This window comes from Pleurodeles waltl, chromosome 4_2 (assembly GCF_031143425.1).
Source record: "Pleurodeles waltl isolate 20211129_DDA chromosome 4_2, aPleWal1.hap1.20221129, whole genome shotgun sequence".
Classification (NCBI taxonomy): domain Eukaryota; kingdom Metazoa; phylum Chordata; class Amphibia; order Caudata; family Salamandridae; genus Pleurodeles; species Pleurodeles waltl.
Genome location: NC_090443.1, coordinates 206,445,171 through 206,458,669, shown reverse-complemented (window position 1 = coordinate 206,458,669; position 13,499 = coordinate 206,445,171). Strand labels below are relative to the sequence as shown.

General features: G+C 46.8%; 1 protein-coding gene across 1 annotated transcript in view; it reads right to left on the bottom strand.

Moving 5' to 3' along the window:
- Window positions 1-13,499, bottom strand: part of KIFAP3 (kinesin associated protein 3) — a 1,147,560-nt gene that overhangs the window by 757,619 nt on the left and 376,442 nt on the right. The window contains exon 10 of the mRNA XM_069231084.1: window positions 8,629-8,791. Within this exon, the coding sequence (XP_069087185.1) occupies window positions 8,629-8,791 (163 nt within the window). The remainder of the gene's footprint in view (window positions 1-8,628; window positions 8,792-13,499) is intronic.

Below are 13,499 nucleotides of genomic sequence, written 5' to 3'. Positions count from 1 at the left end.
AGGAGGACATTGTTTATGTCCTTCAAAGCATTTCCAGATACAGGCATGGGAGGATACCCCTCCCATGCCTGTAATACCTATTTCCAATGGGGGAGGGTGTAACACCCCTCTCCTAAAGGAAATGCATTGTTCTGCCTTTCTGGGATTGAGCTGCTCAATCCCCAGGAGGGCTGTAACTGTCTGTGAGGTGGCAGCAGCTGGTGCTGCAGTGGAAACCTCAGAGAGCTGGTTTAGGAGTAATGGGGTCCTAGGGTGGAGCCCCAGGGTGCATGGAATTGGTCCCCCAATACCAGATTTGGATTGGGGGTTCAATTTCACAATCTTAGACACCTCACATGGCCATATTCAGAGTTACCACTGTGAAGCTACATGCATGTATTGACATATATGTAGTGCACGCTTATAATGGGGACCCCGCACTCACGAAGTCCATGAAATTGATCCTGGGCAATGTGGGGGCACCTTTGGTAGTGCAAGAATACCCTCACACACAGTAACTTTGAACCTAGCCTTCAGTAACTGAAGGTTAGACATAAAGGTGACTTATGGGTTACCTGGTGTAGTGAAAATGGATGGGAAATAGTGTGTGGACTATTTCACTCAGGCTGCAGTGGCTCCTTATGGGTGGCAATAGAAATGCTGCAGCACATAAGGATCTTCTAGAAACACCAATGCCCTGGGTACCTAGGTACCATATACTAGGGACTTATAAAGAGGGTCCAGTGTGACAATGTGAATTGGAATATAGAGTCACTAGACTATAGTGACAAATTTGGTAAACAGAGAGAGCATAAGCACTGGAGTTCTGGTTAGCAGAACTCCATTGACACAGTCAAGCATACTGACAACACAGTAAAACACACTGACATATAGGCCACAAACTATGAGCACTGGGGTCCTGACTAGCAGGATCCCAGTGAGACAGTAAAAACAAAAAACACACCGACAAACAGGATAAAAATGGGGGTAACCATGCTAGAAGAAAGCCACCTTCTTACAATATGGAATCCCGAATAGGCCCGGAGGTGCCTTGTTTCTAGAACCTTCTGCCCCCATTTAAAAGGTCTTGCATAAGGGGGAGTGCTCTCTCTTGGTTGAGTTTTTGTGCTGGACATTGGGACTGGAGGAAGCAACCATGGATCCCTGATATACTTCTGGACTAAGGCCTCTGACTGTAGTTTATTTACAACCCTTAAGGATTAGTTGGAGGAAGAACTGGACTTCTGCACCAAGGAGATGAAAAGCACCAGAGGGAAAACAATAGTCAGGCTGGCCCAGGGAGCCAGTGGAACCAGTTCTCTGCAAAGTCCGCCACCTTAAAGGACAGAAAACCTAAGGAAAGTGCTCCGGGTGGCTAGGACTTGCCACTAGAAGCAAAATGAGCCCAAGATCGAGCAAAATGGTCTAACGGGCCTGAGATAATGCAGGACAAAAGATCTGACCTTTGATCCCCCCACACACAGTGAGGCCAGAGCACGTGTGGCTCTGCTGTCCGAGTACATCAAGCCCCTGGGGTGGGCCAGGGCCCGTGGGTTGCCGCAAAGAGTAATTGCCTTCTATTTTTTTCACCTTGGGAGGGAACATTTGTTGGGCCCCTTCTCCAGAGCTTAGAGGGCCCGGAGATCCAATCTCCTGTGCCGCATTTCCTGCATGGGGGCCTGGAAACCAACTCTGGTCCCGCACCAACACCACAGGCAGAGGGAACACTATTATGCTTCCCTGGTAAGAGGAGGAGGACAGGGGGAGCCGCTGTGTGGCCTCTCAAACAGTGGTGGGCCTTCTCTGTCCCTGAGCTCATGTCTGCGGTGGTGGTGTACTCATCACATAAAAGTACTAAAGATTGATTATGGTAGACATTGCACACAGCCAGACGTAGGCCAGATCCACCCACTACCGTTCCATTTTAGAGAACACACCACTCATGGACCATCCTAGTGTTTAAGGAACTTAACAGCCCGCCTTATGCATCAGTCATTACACACAGGGGGAGAAGGGGAGCTGAAGAGGCTACAAGCAACACTGCTCAATCTAAGTCACTTCTGGTACTTCCTCATAAGAAAAAGTCTGTAGTGTTTTACCATTTTATTAATTTATATTTATTGTTTTAAATATTATCAAATAGCAGAACTCACCCAAAAAACAGCTGAGTGCTTTACAGAAAATAGCACGAATATATATCACAACACCGAGGGCTAATAACAGGTTCAAGCATAACGTATGTGCAGCTTGCACTATAAAAGGAAGGATATGTTATTTCACAGAAAAGCTTAGATGCAGATGACCTTTGAAAGATGAGTGATGCAAAAGTAAAAGACAGAAATTGCAGCATCTGTTTTAGAAAGTTTGATACAAGCAGCATGTCGTAACAAGCTACACAACAAACTGTGTGTGTGTACACACACACACACACACACACACACACACACAGACGGGTGACAGATACTAAGTGTGTATGTACACAGGTGACAGATGCTGTAGTTTACGTTTGTGATTTGCATATATCATTCAGAGCAATGGCAGACAAACATCGCAAATGCAATATGGCCCTTTTGCTTTTCAAATCAAAGGAGTCCACCAGACTGATGTGAGGACTGAGGCGGGTTGGTGCTTAAGGATGGAGGTGTATAGAATTGCAATAATACTTATTAGACGTTAAACAGTTGGTATCTTTCAGGCGTTGTTACTAAAACTGTTGCTAACTTCTGTATGTTAGCCTTGCTGTCTTGTTTGCTACACAGACAAAATATTGGCAAACTTTAAAAATCTGATTTGAAGAAAAATATATATTTTTCGCAAATCAACTTTGGCTGCATCAGTTGAATGCTGAGTGACTTAGGAGTTAATCCTTCACCGTATTTATTTGTTTTAGTACGAAAAAGGCCATAAAATAAGTCGGCGCGTCTGGCACTGTACTGGTACAGTAAACGACATGTCCGTTTCACTTTATAATTCGTAAAACGCACACAAAGGTAACTTCCAAATAATTATTCTTGCATTAACCCTAATGAAATTCCCTATGATGAAGAATAAATCCTAAAAAATACTTTCCCAATAGGCGGATCATTTAAATCGCCCCACTGCTCAATAATTGGTTGCAGACGCTTCTAGGATAAAAGGGAGGGAGACGACGCCGTAGGACTGTGTTCACACAGCTCCTATTGGAACCATATGGTGCTGTAGGCCTATACAAAAATGGTTCCACAATTTAATGGGGAAAACAGGAGAAAGCACACATTTCACTGCCATCAATAAACTATAACAATTCTGATATGACTTACTTCGCCATGACGAATGGGCATGTGCTTTGCATTAGGGTCAAATAAGACACTGTATGTTTGCTCACTTGAAAATGCAAGAAAACGTATTCTTCCTGGCGGGATACCCGAGGACCACTAAAAAAAAACGAGCATTGCCATAGCCAATGCGTCTCGCTTTTGCGACCTTATACGCATGCCAGAGCAATTGGCTTTGCCAATGTATTTGAGCTAAGTTATAGAGCATCGTGTGTGCTTTGTTTGATTGATAAAAAATAGTAGAATTGCGGTTTTTTTTCATACGTTAATTGTTCGGGGGCCACAAGTATATTTTGTTTGTGCGCAAATGGGGAGACGAGAGCGAGAGAGAAAACTTGTAAAGACACCGTTCTCAGAGGCCTACCTCAGCTGTTAAATGTGGGCATTTATTCTAGTACGGACCTGTTTCCCATACCACAGAGAAATGAATTCGGATTATATTCCTGACTGCTGGAGAATTCCGTAATAACTTCCCCAAAAGTCAGGCTGACTTGACAATGCGAATCCGCCCAACCGCGTCCTGGTAAACTACTCTGGGGGAGCCAGCTGGGAAATTTGACGGGTCGCTGACAATATGAGTGAGTGGTGATTAAGGTCGTATTCCAAGTTACCCTCGTTGCAAAACTGGAGCTACAAATACAACATAACTTAATCAGGAGGTTAATGAAACACACATTTAACAAAGAGATGCTAACTTTCGGGGTAGGGAAGCCAACATTCCGCCACTTCTCCAGGCTATGTGGCCAGACTTTTCCCTTTGCCACAGCTTCCCAAAGTTGCCCAAAGTGCCCCCTAACCTTCCACACTACCCCCATGCAGGTAGGCCAAGGTCCCACCTCTGCTCCGTTCCAGCTGCATCCAGCCTCTGGGGTGGAGCAGCGCTGGGCTTCCCTCCTGGTCCTTCCCAAACTGCTGCCCAGGTGAGGGGGAGACAAGGGATGAGGTATCAGCAACTGATGGTGTTCGTCAAACTCCGCCTGATGTGTCTGGGTCTGGCTGGCAGCTTCTGAGTAGAAGCTTCTTCAAATAGAAGAAATAAACCTCAACAAAGCCCACAACTGCCACCTTAACCTGCCCAACTCGACCTCAGGGAGCCGGCACACCCGGGCAACAGAAAGACGCACTGAGAGCGGCCCTGCCCACTGAGACGCTGAAGGAAGCAGACACCAGACACCGCTCCGTCCACAGACACGCCGTGGAACTCTGGAACCTGCTCGACACCACATCTCCAGACGTCGCCTTCCTCACAGAAACCTGGATGAACGCCTCCTCAGCGCCCGGCATCGCCATCGCCATCCCGGACGGATACAAGATCACCCGGAGGGACCGCGTCAACCAAACAGGAGGAGGCATCGCCATCGTCCACAAGAACACCATCCGCATCACGACCAACTCCGACGACACCCTCACAGCCGCCGAACACCTTCACTTCCAGATACACACCGACCCCAAGACCACACTCAGAGGCACCCTCATCTACAGACCCCCAGGACCCCGCACACAATTCAGCGAAGACCTCGCAGACTTCATCAGCCCACACACCCTCCTCTCCGCTGACTACATCCTCCTAGGGGACCTCAACTTCCACCTGGAGAACAACAACGACAACAACACCACCACCACCACCCTGCTGGACAACCTCGCCAACCTCGGACTCAAGCAACTGGTGAACACCCCCACCCACTACGCCGGACACACGCTGGACCCAGTCTTCACCTCCAGCAAGTACATCTCCTTCAGCCACTCCACCGGACTCCACTGGACAGACCACAGCTGTGTCCACTTCAGAAGAACCACGACTCACCACCACCCACAACAGGCCCCCCGCAGGAACTGGAACAAGATCACCACCAACCAGCTCTCCACATCACTGAGCCTGAACCCCCCCGGCAGCTCAACGGACCCCAACCAAGCAGCCAACAACCTCACACAGTGGATCACCAACTGCGCCGACCACCTCGCACCGCTGAAAAGCCATCCCACCAGACCCAACAACAAGAAAGCCCCCTGGTTCAACAGCGACCTCAAGAACTCCAAGAAGAACTGCCACACCCTCGAGAAAACCTGGCGAAAAAACCCAACTACAGACAACATGACCGCCCTCAAGCACGCCTCCCGCAAACACAACCAGCTGATCCGCACCACCAAGAAGACAGCATTCAAAGAACGACTAGACAACAACGCACACAACAGCAAGGAACTCTTCAACATCGTCAAAGAGCTCTCCAACCCCAGCGCCGGAAACAACGACATCACGCCCTCACAAGACCTCTGCGACTCACTTGCCTCGTTCTTTCACCGCAAGATAGCCGACATACACAACAGCTTCGGCGCACAGACCACGCACCCAACCACCAAACCAACGCCCCCCAACACCACCCTCCGCGCCTGGAACCCGGTCAGCACCGAAGACACTATCCACACGATGAACACCATCCATTCCGGATCTCCGACCGACCCATGTCCCCACCACGTCTTCAACAAGGCCGACTGCATCATCGCACCCCATCTCCGGGACATCATTAACTGCTCCTTCAACACCGCCACCTTCCCGGAGAGCTGGAAGCATGCCGAACTCAGCGCCCTCCTGAAGAAACCCGCAGCCGACCCCACCGACCTCAAGAACTACCGCCCCATCTCGTTCCTCCCGTTCCCTGCCAAAGTCATCGAGAAGACCGTCAACAGACAGCTAGCTGCCTTCCTCGAGACTAACGGATCCCTCGACCACTCGCAGTCCGGCTTCCGTGCCAACCACAGCACCAAGACCGCCCTCATCGCAGCCACTGACGACATCCGAGCCCTGCTCGACAACGGGGAAACAGCGGCACTCATCCTCCTGGACCTCTCCGCAGCGTTCGACACTGTCTGCCACCACACCCTAGTGCAACGCCTCAGCAACATCGGAATCCAAGAGAAGGCACTAGAGTGGATCATCTCGTTCCTCACCGGAAGAACCCAGAGAGTCCGCCTCCCCCCGTTCAGTTCCGAGGCCACCAAAGTCATATGCGGCGTACCGCAAGGATCGTCACTCAGCCCCACCCTATTCAACGTCTACATGAGCCCCCTCGCAGCCATCACACGACAACACAACCTCAACATCATCTCCTACGCCGACGACACCCAGCTGATCCTCTCCCTCTCCAACGACCCAGCCACCGCCAGAACCAATCTGCACGAAGGGATGAAAGACGTAGCCGAGTGGATGATGAATAGCCGCCTGAAGCTGAACGCAGACAAGACGGAAGTCCTCATCCTGGGATCATCACCCTCTGCCTGGGACGACTCCTGGTGGCCCCCTGCACTGGGCAGCGCACCCAAACCAACGGACCACGCACGCAACCTGGGCTTCATCCTGGACTCCTCCCTCTCGATGACCAGACAAGTCAACGCTGTTTCATCATCATGCTTCAACATCCTACGCATGCTCCGAAAGATCTTCCGATGGATCCCCACCGAAACCAGGAAGACGGTCACCCAGGCACTCGTCACCAGTCGACTGGACTACGGAAACACCCTTTACACCGGAACCACGGCCAAACTACAGAAAAGACTCCAACGCATCCAGAACGCCTCCGCACGCCTCATCCTCAACATCCCTCGACACAGCCACATCTCCGGACACCTGAGAGACCTGCACTGGCTCCCCGTCAGCAAGAGAATCACGTTCCGTCTCCTCACCCACGCACACAAGGCCCTCCACGACATGGGCCCCAGGTACCTCAACAACCGCCTGACCTTCTACACTCCCACCCGCCAGCTACGATCGATCAGCCGCGCCCTCGCCGCCGTTCCACGCATCAGGAAAGCCACCGCGGGAGGAAGATCCTTCTCCTACCTGGCAGCCAAGACTTGGAACTCCCTCCCCATCCACCTCCGTCTGACCCAAGACCACCTCTCCTTCAGGAAGCAACTCAAGACCTGGCTGTTCGAGCAGTAGCGGTCCCCCCCTCCCCCAGCGCCTTGAGACCCTCTGGGTGAGTAGCGCGCTTTACAAATGACTGATTGATTGATTGATTGATTAAAACAACTTGTTTCCCTAGCTCAGGGCAAGCATATATCACAAGGGTATCAAAGGAAGAAAACAATTTAGCATGAACTAAGTAAAATATCAAGGGAGAAATTTCAGCAAACGAAAACATTCTTGCGTTATACGAAAATCAAAAACGAGTTTTAAGCAGAACATAAGATGAGGCTTAAAGAATATATAATCTTATTGAAAGACTGCTCCGGGCTCTGTAGGCTCTCTGCAACTGATTCCACAGATAACATGATGCATGTAGGAGACCTTTCTTGAAATCACTATATTAATACTGGTGGTGTTCACTGGCCCAAAAGGATTATTCCAGAAGAGCTAAACCATCATTCAAATCCATACCAGCCACAGTTTTCTAGTAAGTGGAAATATGCAAACTCTTGTCAATATTTGTTTTTAATTATTTTAGAGCAATACATTTCTGTCCCCACTTATGAGTAAAAGGGTCCACTATTGTGTTTTCTATCATGTTTCCTAAAACAATGGCAGTTGTTGACTTCCTATTGGTCAATGTACAAATATTGATGATTGGATTTTGTCTGCTGTATGTAAATATGAAATGTAAATCCAGTATTGTACTGTGTGTAACCCAATTGTTAAAACCATCTTAACCAATCTTAGAGATCCTCTCTAGGCCAATTCCTTATGACTTGCTACAGCATCTAAGGTGTATGCCCTCCATTTGTCCTGCAGTGCTCATTTATAGCCATCATCTTGGAACGGAGACTAGGATCATCATAACCACACACAACAAAGGTAATGCATCACAAGATGACTTGGGTCTAGATGGTATCACCATGTGAAAAGCCATCAGACTATCAAAAGCGCTAAAAGGCCATGCCAATTATACAATGTGTGATACATGAATGCTAGGAACTTAGCACACCATTAATGGGGAAAAAGTTGTAGATAATAAAACAAACATTCACACAATCCTTTTTGAGGATAATGTCCTACTCCATTCTGTGTCCCTAACCCTTCAAACAATTTGAGAGAATAACTTCTATCTACAGTACCCATTCCACTAACCCTACTGCTATCAAATACCTATTTCTTGGGCTACTGGGACAAAAACAAAGTGTATCCGAATAACTGGGATCAGAAAAGAATATGAAAAGATTTCAAACCATATGACATTTATCAAAGTACAAAAACGGCTCACAATGGTCCTATGGAACACAATTAGTGGTCATATGAAATAACAAAGGATCTAAATTTATGCTTCATGATGCAGGTGTTACCCTAAAACACAAACACATTCTTCGTTACTTATCATCGTTTTTAGTAGAACAAGAAATGTACCTAAAAGTATTGTAAGCTTTGGAAGAAGTCCAGATTGCACCATCTTGTTTCGCAGACTCGTATCAAAGGAGAGGTTTAACAAAAGTCGAAGAGTGATATTCAACAGGTCCTCGTGTTCGCATGGTACCATTTTAGACAGCTTGTCAATGATATCCATTTCAGCCTGCAAAGTAAAAACACTCATAAACGTCCTACACTGATAAGATAAAGACGTGCTATGTTTATGCAATACGTTTATGCAGCATTCATGTTACATTTTTTGATAGGGTACGACGGTCCATGGCAATTAATGTACTTAAAATCAATAATATTCTGAAAAGCTGTCGATCATCTTTTTTCAATACCCTGATTTTTCTTTTCACCATAAACTTACGCAAAAATTATTAACTGATAATTGCGGCTTATACATGCATACAAAAAATCCACAATGCCAGTGACAGACAAGTTCCATCTTACTGAAAATGTGCCTTGCAAACCTTAATTTAGCAATAATTATTGTAAATTATTTTGAAAAGGTATGTTACCAAGGATAGGATATTCTCACTAACCACATTGGGCCAGACGTATGAAGGTTTTTTGCATTCGCAAACGGTGCAAATGCCCGTTTGCGAATGCAAAAAGCCAGTTCAGAATGTATGAAAGACATTCTGAACGCAATTTTAAGGAATCGCAAAAATAGCGATTCCTTAAAATTGCGACCCTGTTTAGAGAGTCGCAAATTGCGACTCTCTAAATAAGAAATCGCAAATAAGGATCCCTTTTTGCAGAGATCCAGAGTATGCTTAAAACCGGTACTGTTGAATGATCCCTGGGCAAGCAAAGTGGTGGGAAAGGCTTACAGTTTGTCAGTCAGGAGTCTGGTGGGTGATAAGGAAGTCAAATGTACAGTGACTGCGAAACAGGGCAGTCTGCAGGACCATTAAAAGATCTTTAGTGAGGGAGGCCTGAAGTGGTGGCCGAGGGCCGAGTGCCTGTGACAGGGATGGCCACCTAGATGGCCACCGAGCCCAGGACCAAAAACGCTGATTACCCCCTTGCAAAACCAAGTTGTGTTGTGATAGATAATTTTGATGTCTCCACAATATGTTTTGGGATGTTTCCTGTTGCAGGTACTAGGCCTACCAACAGAATTGAGGTACCATCCTGGATTTCCTTAGGTGTCTAGATTTTAAAAATGTACAAGTTTGCTAGTTTTCCCTAAGTGCCGCCTGAGCTAGAGCCCAAAATCCACAGCTAGGCACTTTGCAAAAACTGCATCAGTTTTCAGTGGAAAAATGTGATGTGTCCACGTCACGTTTTGGAGCGTTTCCTGTCGCCAGCACTCCGTCTACCCACACAAGTGAGATACAATTTAAATTGGGAGACTTTGAGGAACACAGAGTAGCAGAACAAGTGTTATTACCAATTGTCTTTCTCTTCATTTGTGCCTTCCAAATGTAGGACAGTGTGTAAGAAAGAAGTCATTTTGAGAAATGCCCTGTAATTCACATGGTGAAGGGGTTAAAAGAGATCTGGAGGATGGAGAGTTAGCTGTCCCGGGAATTCAGCTTTATTATTATGCAGCACATTTGCAGCACACCGCGAAGTGGAGTCAGATAACTGGGAGACAGGGCTGATTGGGACCTTGCAGGGGGGCACACCGTATCACAGTTATTGATACGTGGGGGTAGATTGGGCCACCCAGTTCCTTACTTGCTAAAGTCCACGAGAGCAATTTGGGAGAAGGTAGCTGTAGGAAAATAGTCTTTTTTTTAGCACGGTTACTCCCACTTTTTGCCTGTTTGACTGTGTTCACTGGGATCCTGCTAACCAGGACTCCAGTGATTATGCTCTCTCTGTTCTAACTTGGTAACTTGTAACATTTTTGCTCCACATTTGGCATACTGGTGCCCCCATGTAAGTCCCTAGTATATGGTACACAGGTACCCAGGGCATTGGGGTACCAGGGGATCCCCATGGGCTGCAGTATGTATTATGCCACCCATAGGGAGCCCATGTAAAGTGTTCTGCACGCCTGCGATTACAGTCTGCATGAAAGGGTGCATGCACCTTTTTCACTACAGGTCACTGCACCAGGTCATTGTAGGTCACCCCTCTGGCAGGCCCTCCTAGTCCAGATGGCAGGGCGCAAGTACCTGTGTGTGAGGACACCCCTACACAAGCAGAGGAGCCCCCACAAACTCTAGCGCCATTTTCATGGACTGTAGTGAATCCTAGTTCATTTTAATGGGATAACAGGAGTTAGCTTAGCCTCTGGCTTGCAGACTCGTGCCCCCGTCACCTAGTGACTTTTAACCTACTTAGCTTGCTCTCTCTTAGCCCATTTAATTATTTATTTCTTCTAAGATGGCTGCCTTGTTTATAGATAGGCCACTTGTTATGGGTAACATTATCAGTGTCACCGCACCAAGGCGTCAAGATCAAGCACCAAAGACAAACAAACAGTAGGTGTTCACACTTAGGGATTTTCCCTCTCTATACTTTCGAGGGATTGTTTATATTAATTGCCGTCCCAAGCATGTCTGTTATCTATTGTTTAGGAACACACCTACGTCAGGGGTCCTTGTAGATCTGTATAAATACATCACACTTTAGGCAGATAATCAGAGGGATTCCGACCAGAGGGCATCGCCACCATCGCTGATACCGATGCTGCAGTCGTCTTGACGCTGACTCAGTCTTCGTGTCCCTGCGGAGCCTGAGATAGAGACCTCATTCCAAGGTAACAAGGGTTGGGGGCTACTCTCATGGGCATGGCCTTGGCAGATTAGGATTAACAAACCCAGCTCTCCTTTAGGTAGGAGGTTAGGACTTTCACAGTAGGGTATTAGGGCATATTACATCTCATATATCTTTTTTACGCATTGAAAGATGGTGGGGTCTTTGTAATAATGACTCTTGTCTTCACAATTTTGTTTCTTGCATTATTCATTATCCTAATCATTGCAGCCCATGCAACTTATCGCAAATTGCAGTTATGTTAAATAAAAACTATTGAAACTCTACTGCATCTTTGTCATTGCCTGTGTTTGCATGAGACATGATATATCTGTGAGAAAGGGGTAATCTCCGTTTAACAGCAACACTCCCTGAGATACCTTATTCTTGAGTCCATGCGTAACGGCTGCCATAAATCACCTTTTACTATTGTGTTTCTGGTGAGGTGCTGCTAGTGAGCCGGTAAGGTTGGGACAACAGTTGCGACTTGTTGTAGGAAAGGCGTAGTCGCCTACAAACAAAAGTACTGTCATCCTTAAACCAGCAGTCTTGCTCAGAGCAAGAGTCCAAACTACGACATGGCGCCACCAACGATGGTGTTTAGGCACTAATTTACGGATACCCCGACTATCACTGTCTCACAGACAACAGGTACCCTAAGTACCATTATACGGAGATGTCCGTGGTCTTTGGGAAAATCCTTCTTAGCTGAAAAGGTAACGCCTGATTAAGCTGTAGGTTGTTCGAGCTCAAACTCATAAAAGGACTTTACTACCCATTTTTGGTGTTCCGTTTTTCTGAACAAATATGGCTGACGCCATTGACATTCCTGAAAATGCTAGACAAGCACTAACACAACATTTATTAACGCATGGCCTTACAGATGAGGGCGGGATGTTGCTCTGATAATAGAAGCTACTGAAGCATACCAAACAGAAACATTTTACTGTTGGGTCACCTTTCCTGAGGTTGACCAAAGAACAAACACATTCCAGACATATGAAGTTGCAAATGTACCTTTACGGTACCAAGCATACAAGTATCATGAAATATCGCTCACATACCAGGAGCATCAGAACTGGTTCGAAGGCGCCCTACCACATGTACTACGAAGAGTGAGGTTAGGTCCCTTTGGTAATCATGGACCTACATGGCCTATGTTTGCCACATACACACCTCACCCAGACATACAGAATATGCCAACAGCAGATCTACGAGTTTTATATAATGAATTAGTGGCATTATATAAACGATTAGTCCAGTTCGTAATGCGAACATTGAACACAACACCAGCGCGTGCAGCACCGCCAGTAGCTGGTGGTTATCAATTGGCTACTGGGATTAATCTGCAAACAGTGCATACTATTATGGGTAAAGTGCCCACGGAACGGGAAAAAATGCCGTTCTAGATTGCCCAGAAAACGAATCAGCTGGAAGCTGTGTTTCCCCATACGGGACCACAGGAAAAACATAGGTTGCTCACTATGTGCTTGCCTTTTGGAATGGTTCCCTCGGTGGATGACTGTGCCACATGAGGTACAGTCTTCGCTGCTATATATACTACCACACATGGTACCCCGACACTTGCCAATTTACCGGAAGTGTTAAAATAAATACAAAATGAGCATGGGGCTGCACCAGCCCTGGATTTGGGGATGAAATTAATGTGTAACTTTGACGCTGTATCCTCAATAATACTGAGTAATATTAAGGGGGAAGCGGTAGCACTGGCAATTCGCCAGCGTCTCCGGGAAACTCCACACCAGGAACAAGAGAGACCGCTACCGAAAATTATTTCCGATACCTATACTAGTATAGGACGGATTAGTTTGGGAGCTAAACCTAAAAAATTGGAGTTACAAGGTACCGCCCATAAGGAGGGTACAAAGCATGCACAAGAGGGCTCTAAGAAGCGCTGGGACAACAAAAAGATTTCAAAGAAAGAAGAAATAAGAGAGCTGATACTCCACACCCGGAGAACTCCGAAAGGAGATATAATATCAGAAATAGGGAGAACATTAAAACTACGGACAGATATACTGATTCACGTCCCTCTCGTTCCTTCCAGGACGCACCTGATAGACGTAGCGAGAGAGCGGGCCATCAAGATCGACATCCGGAATATGTGAAAGAGAAGAAATGCTCACAACAAT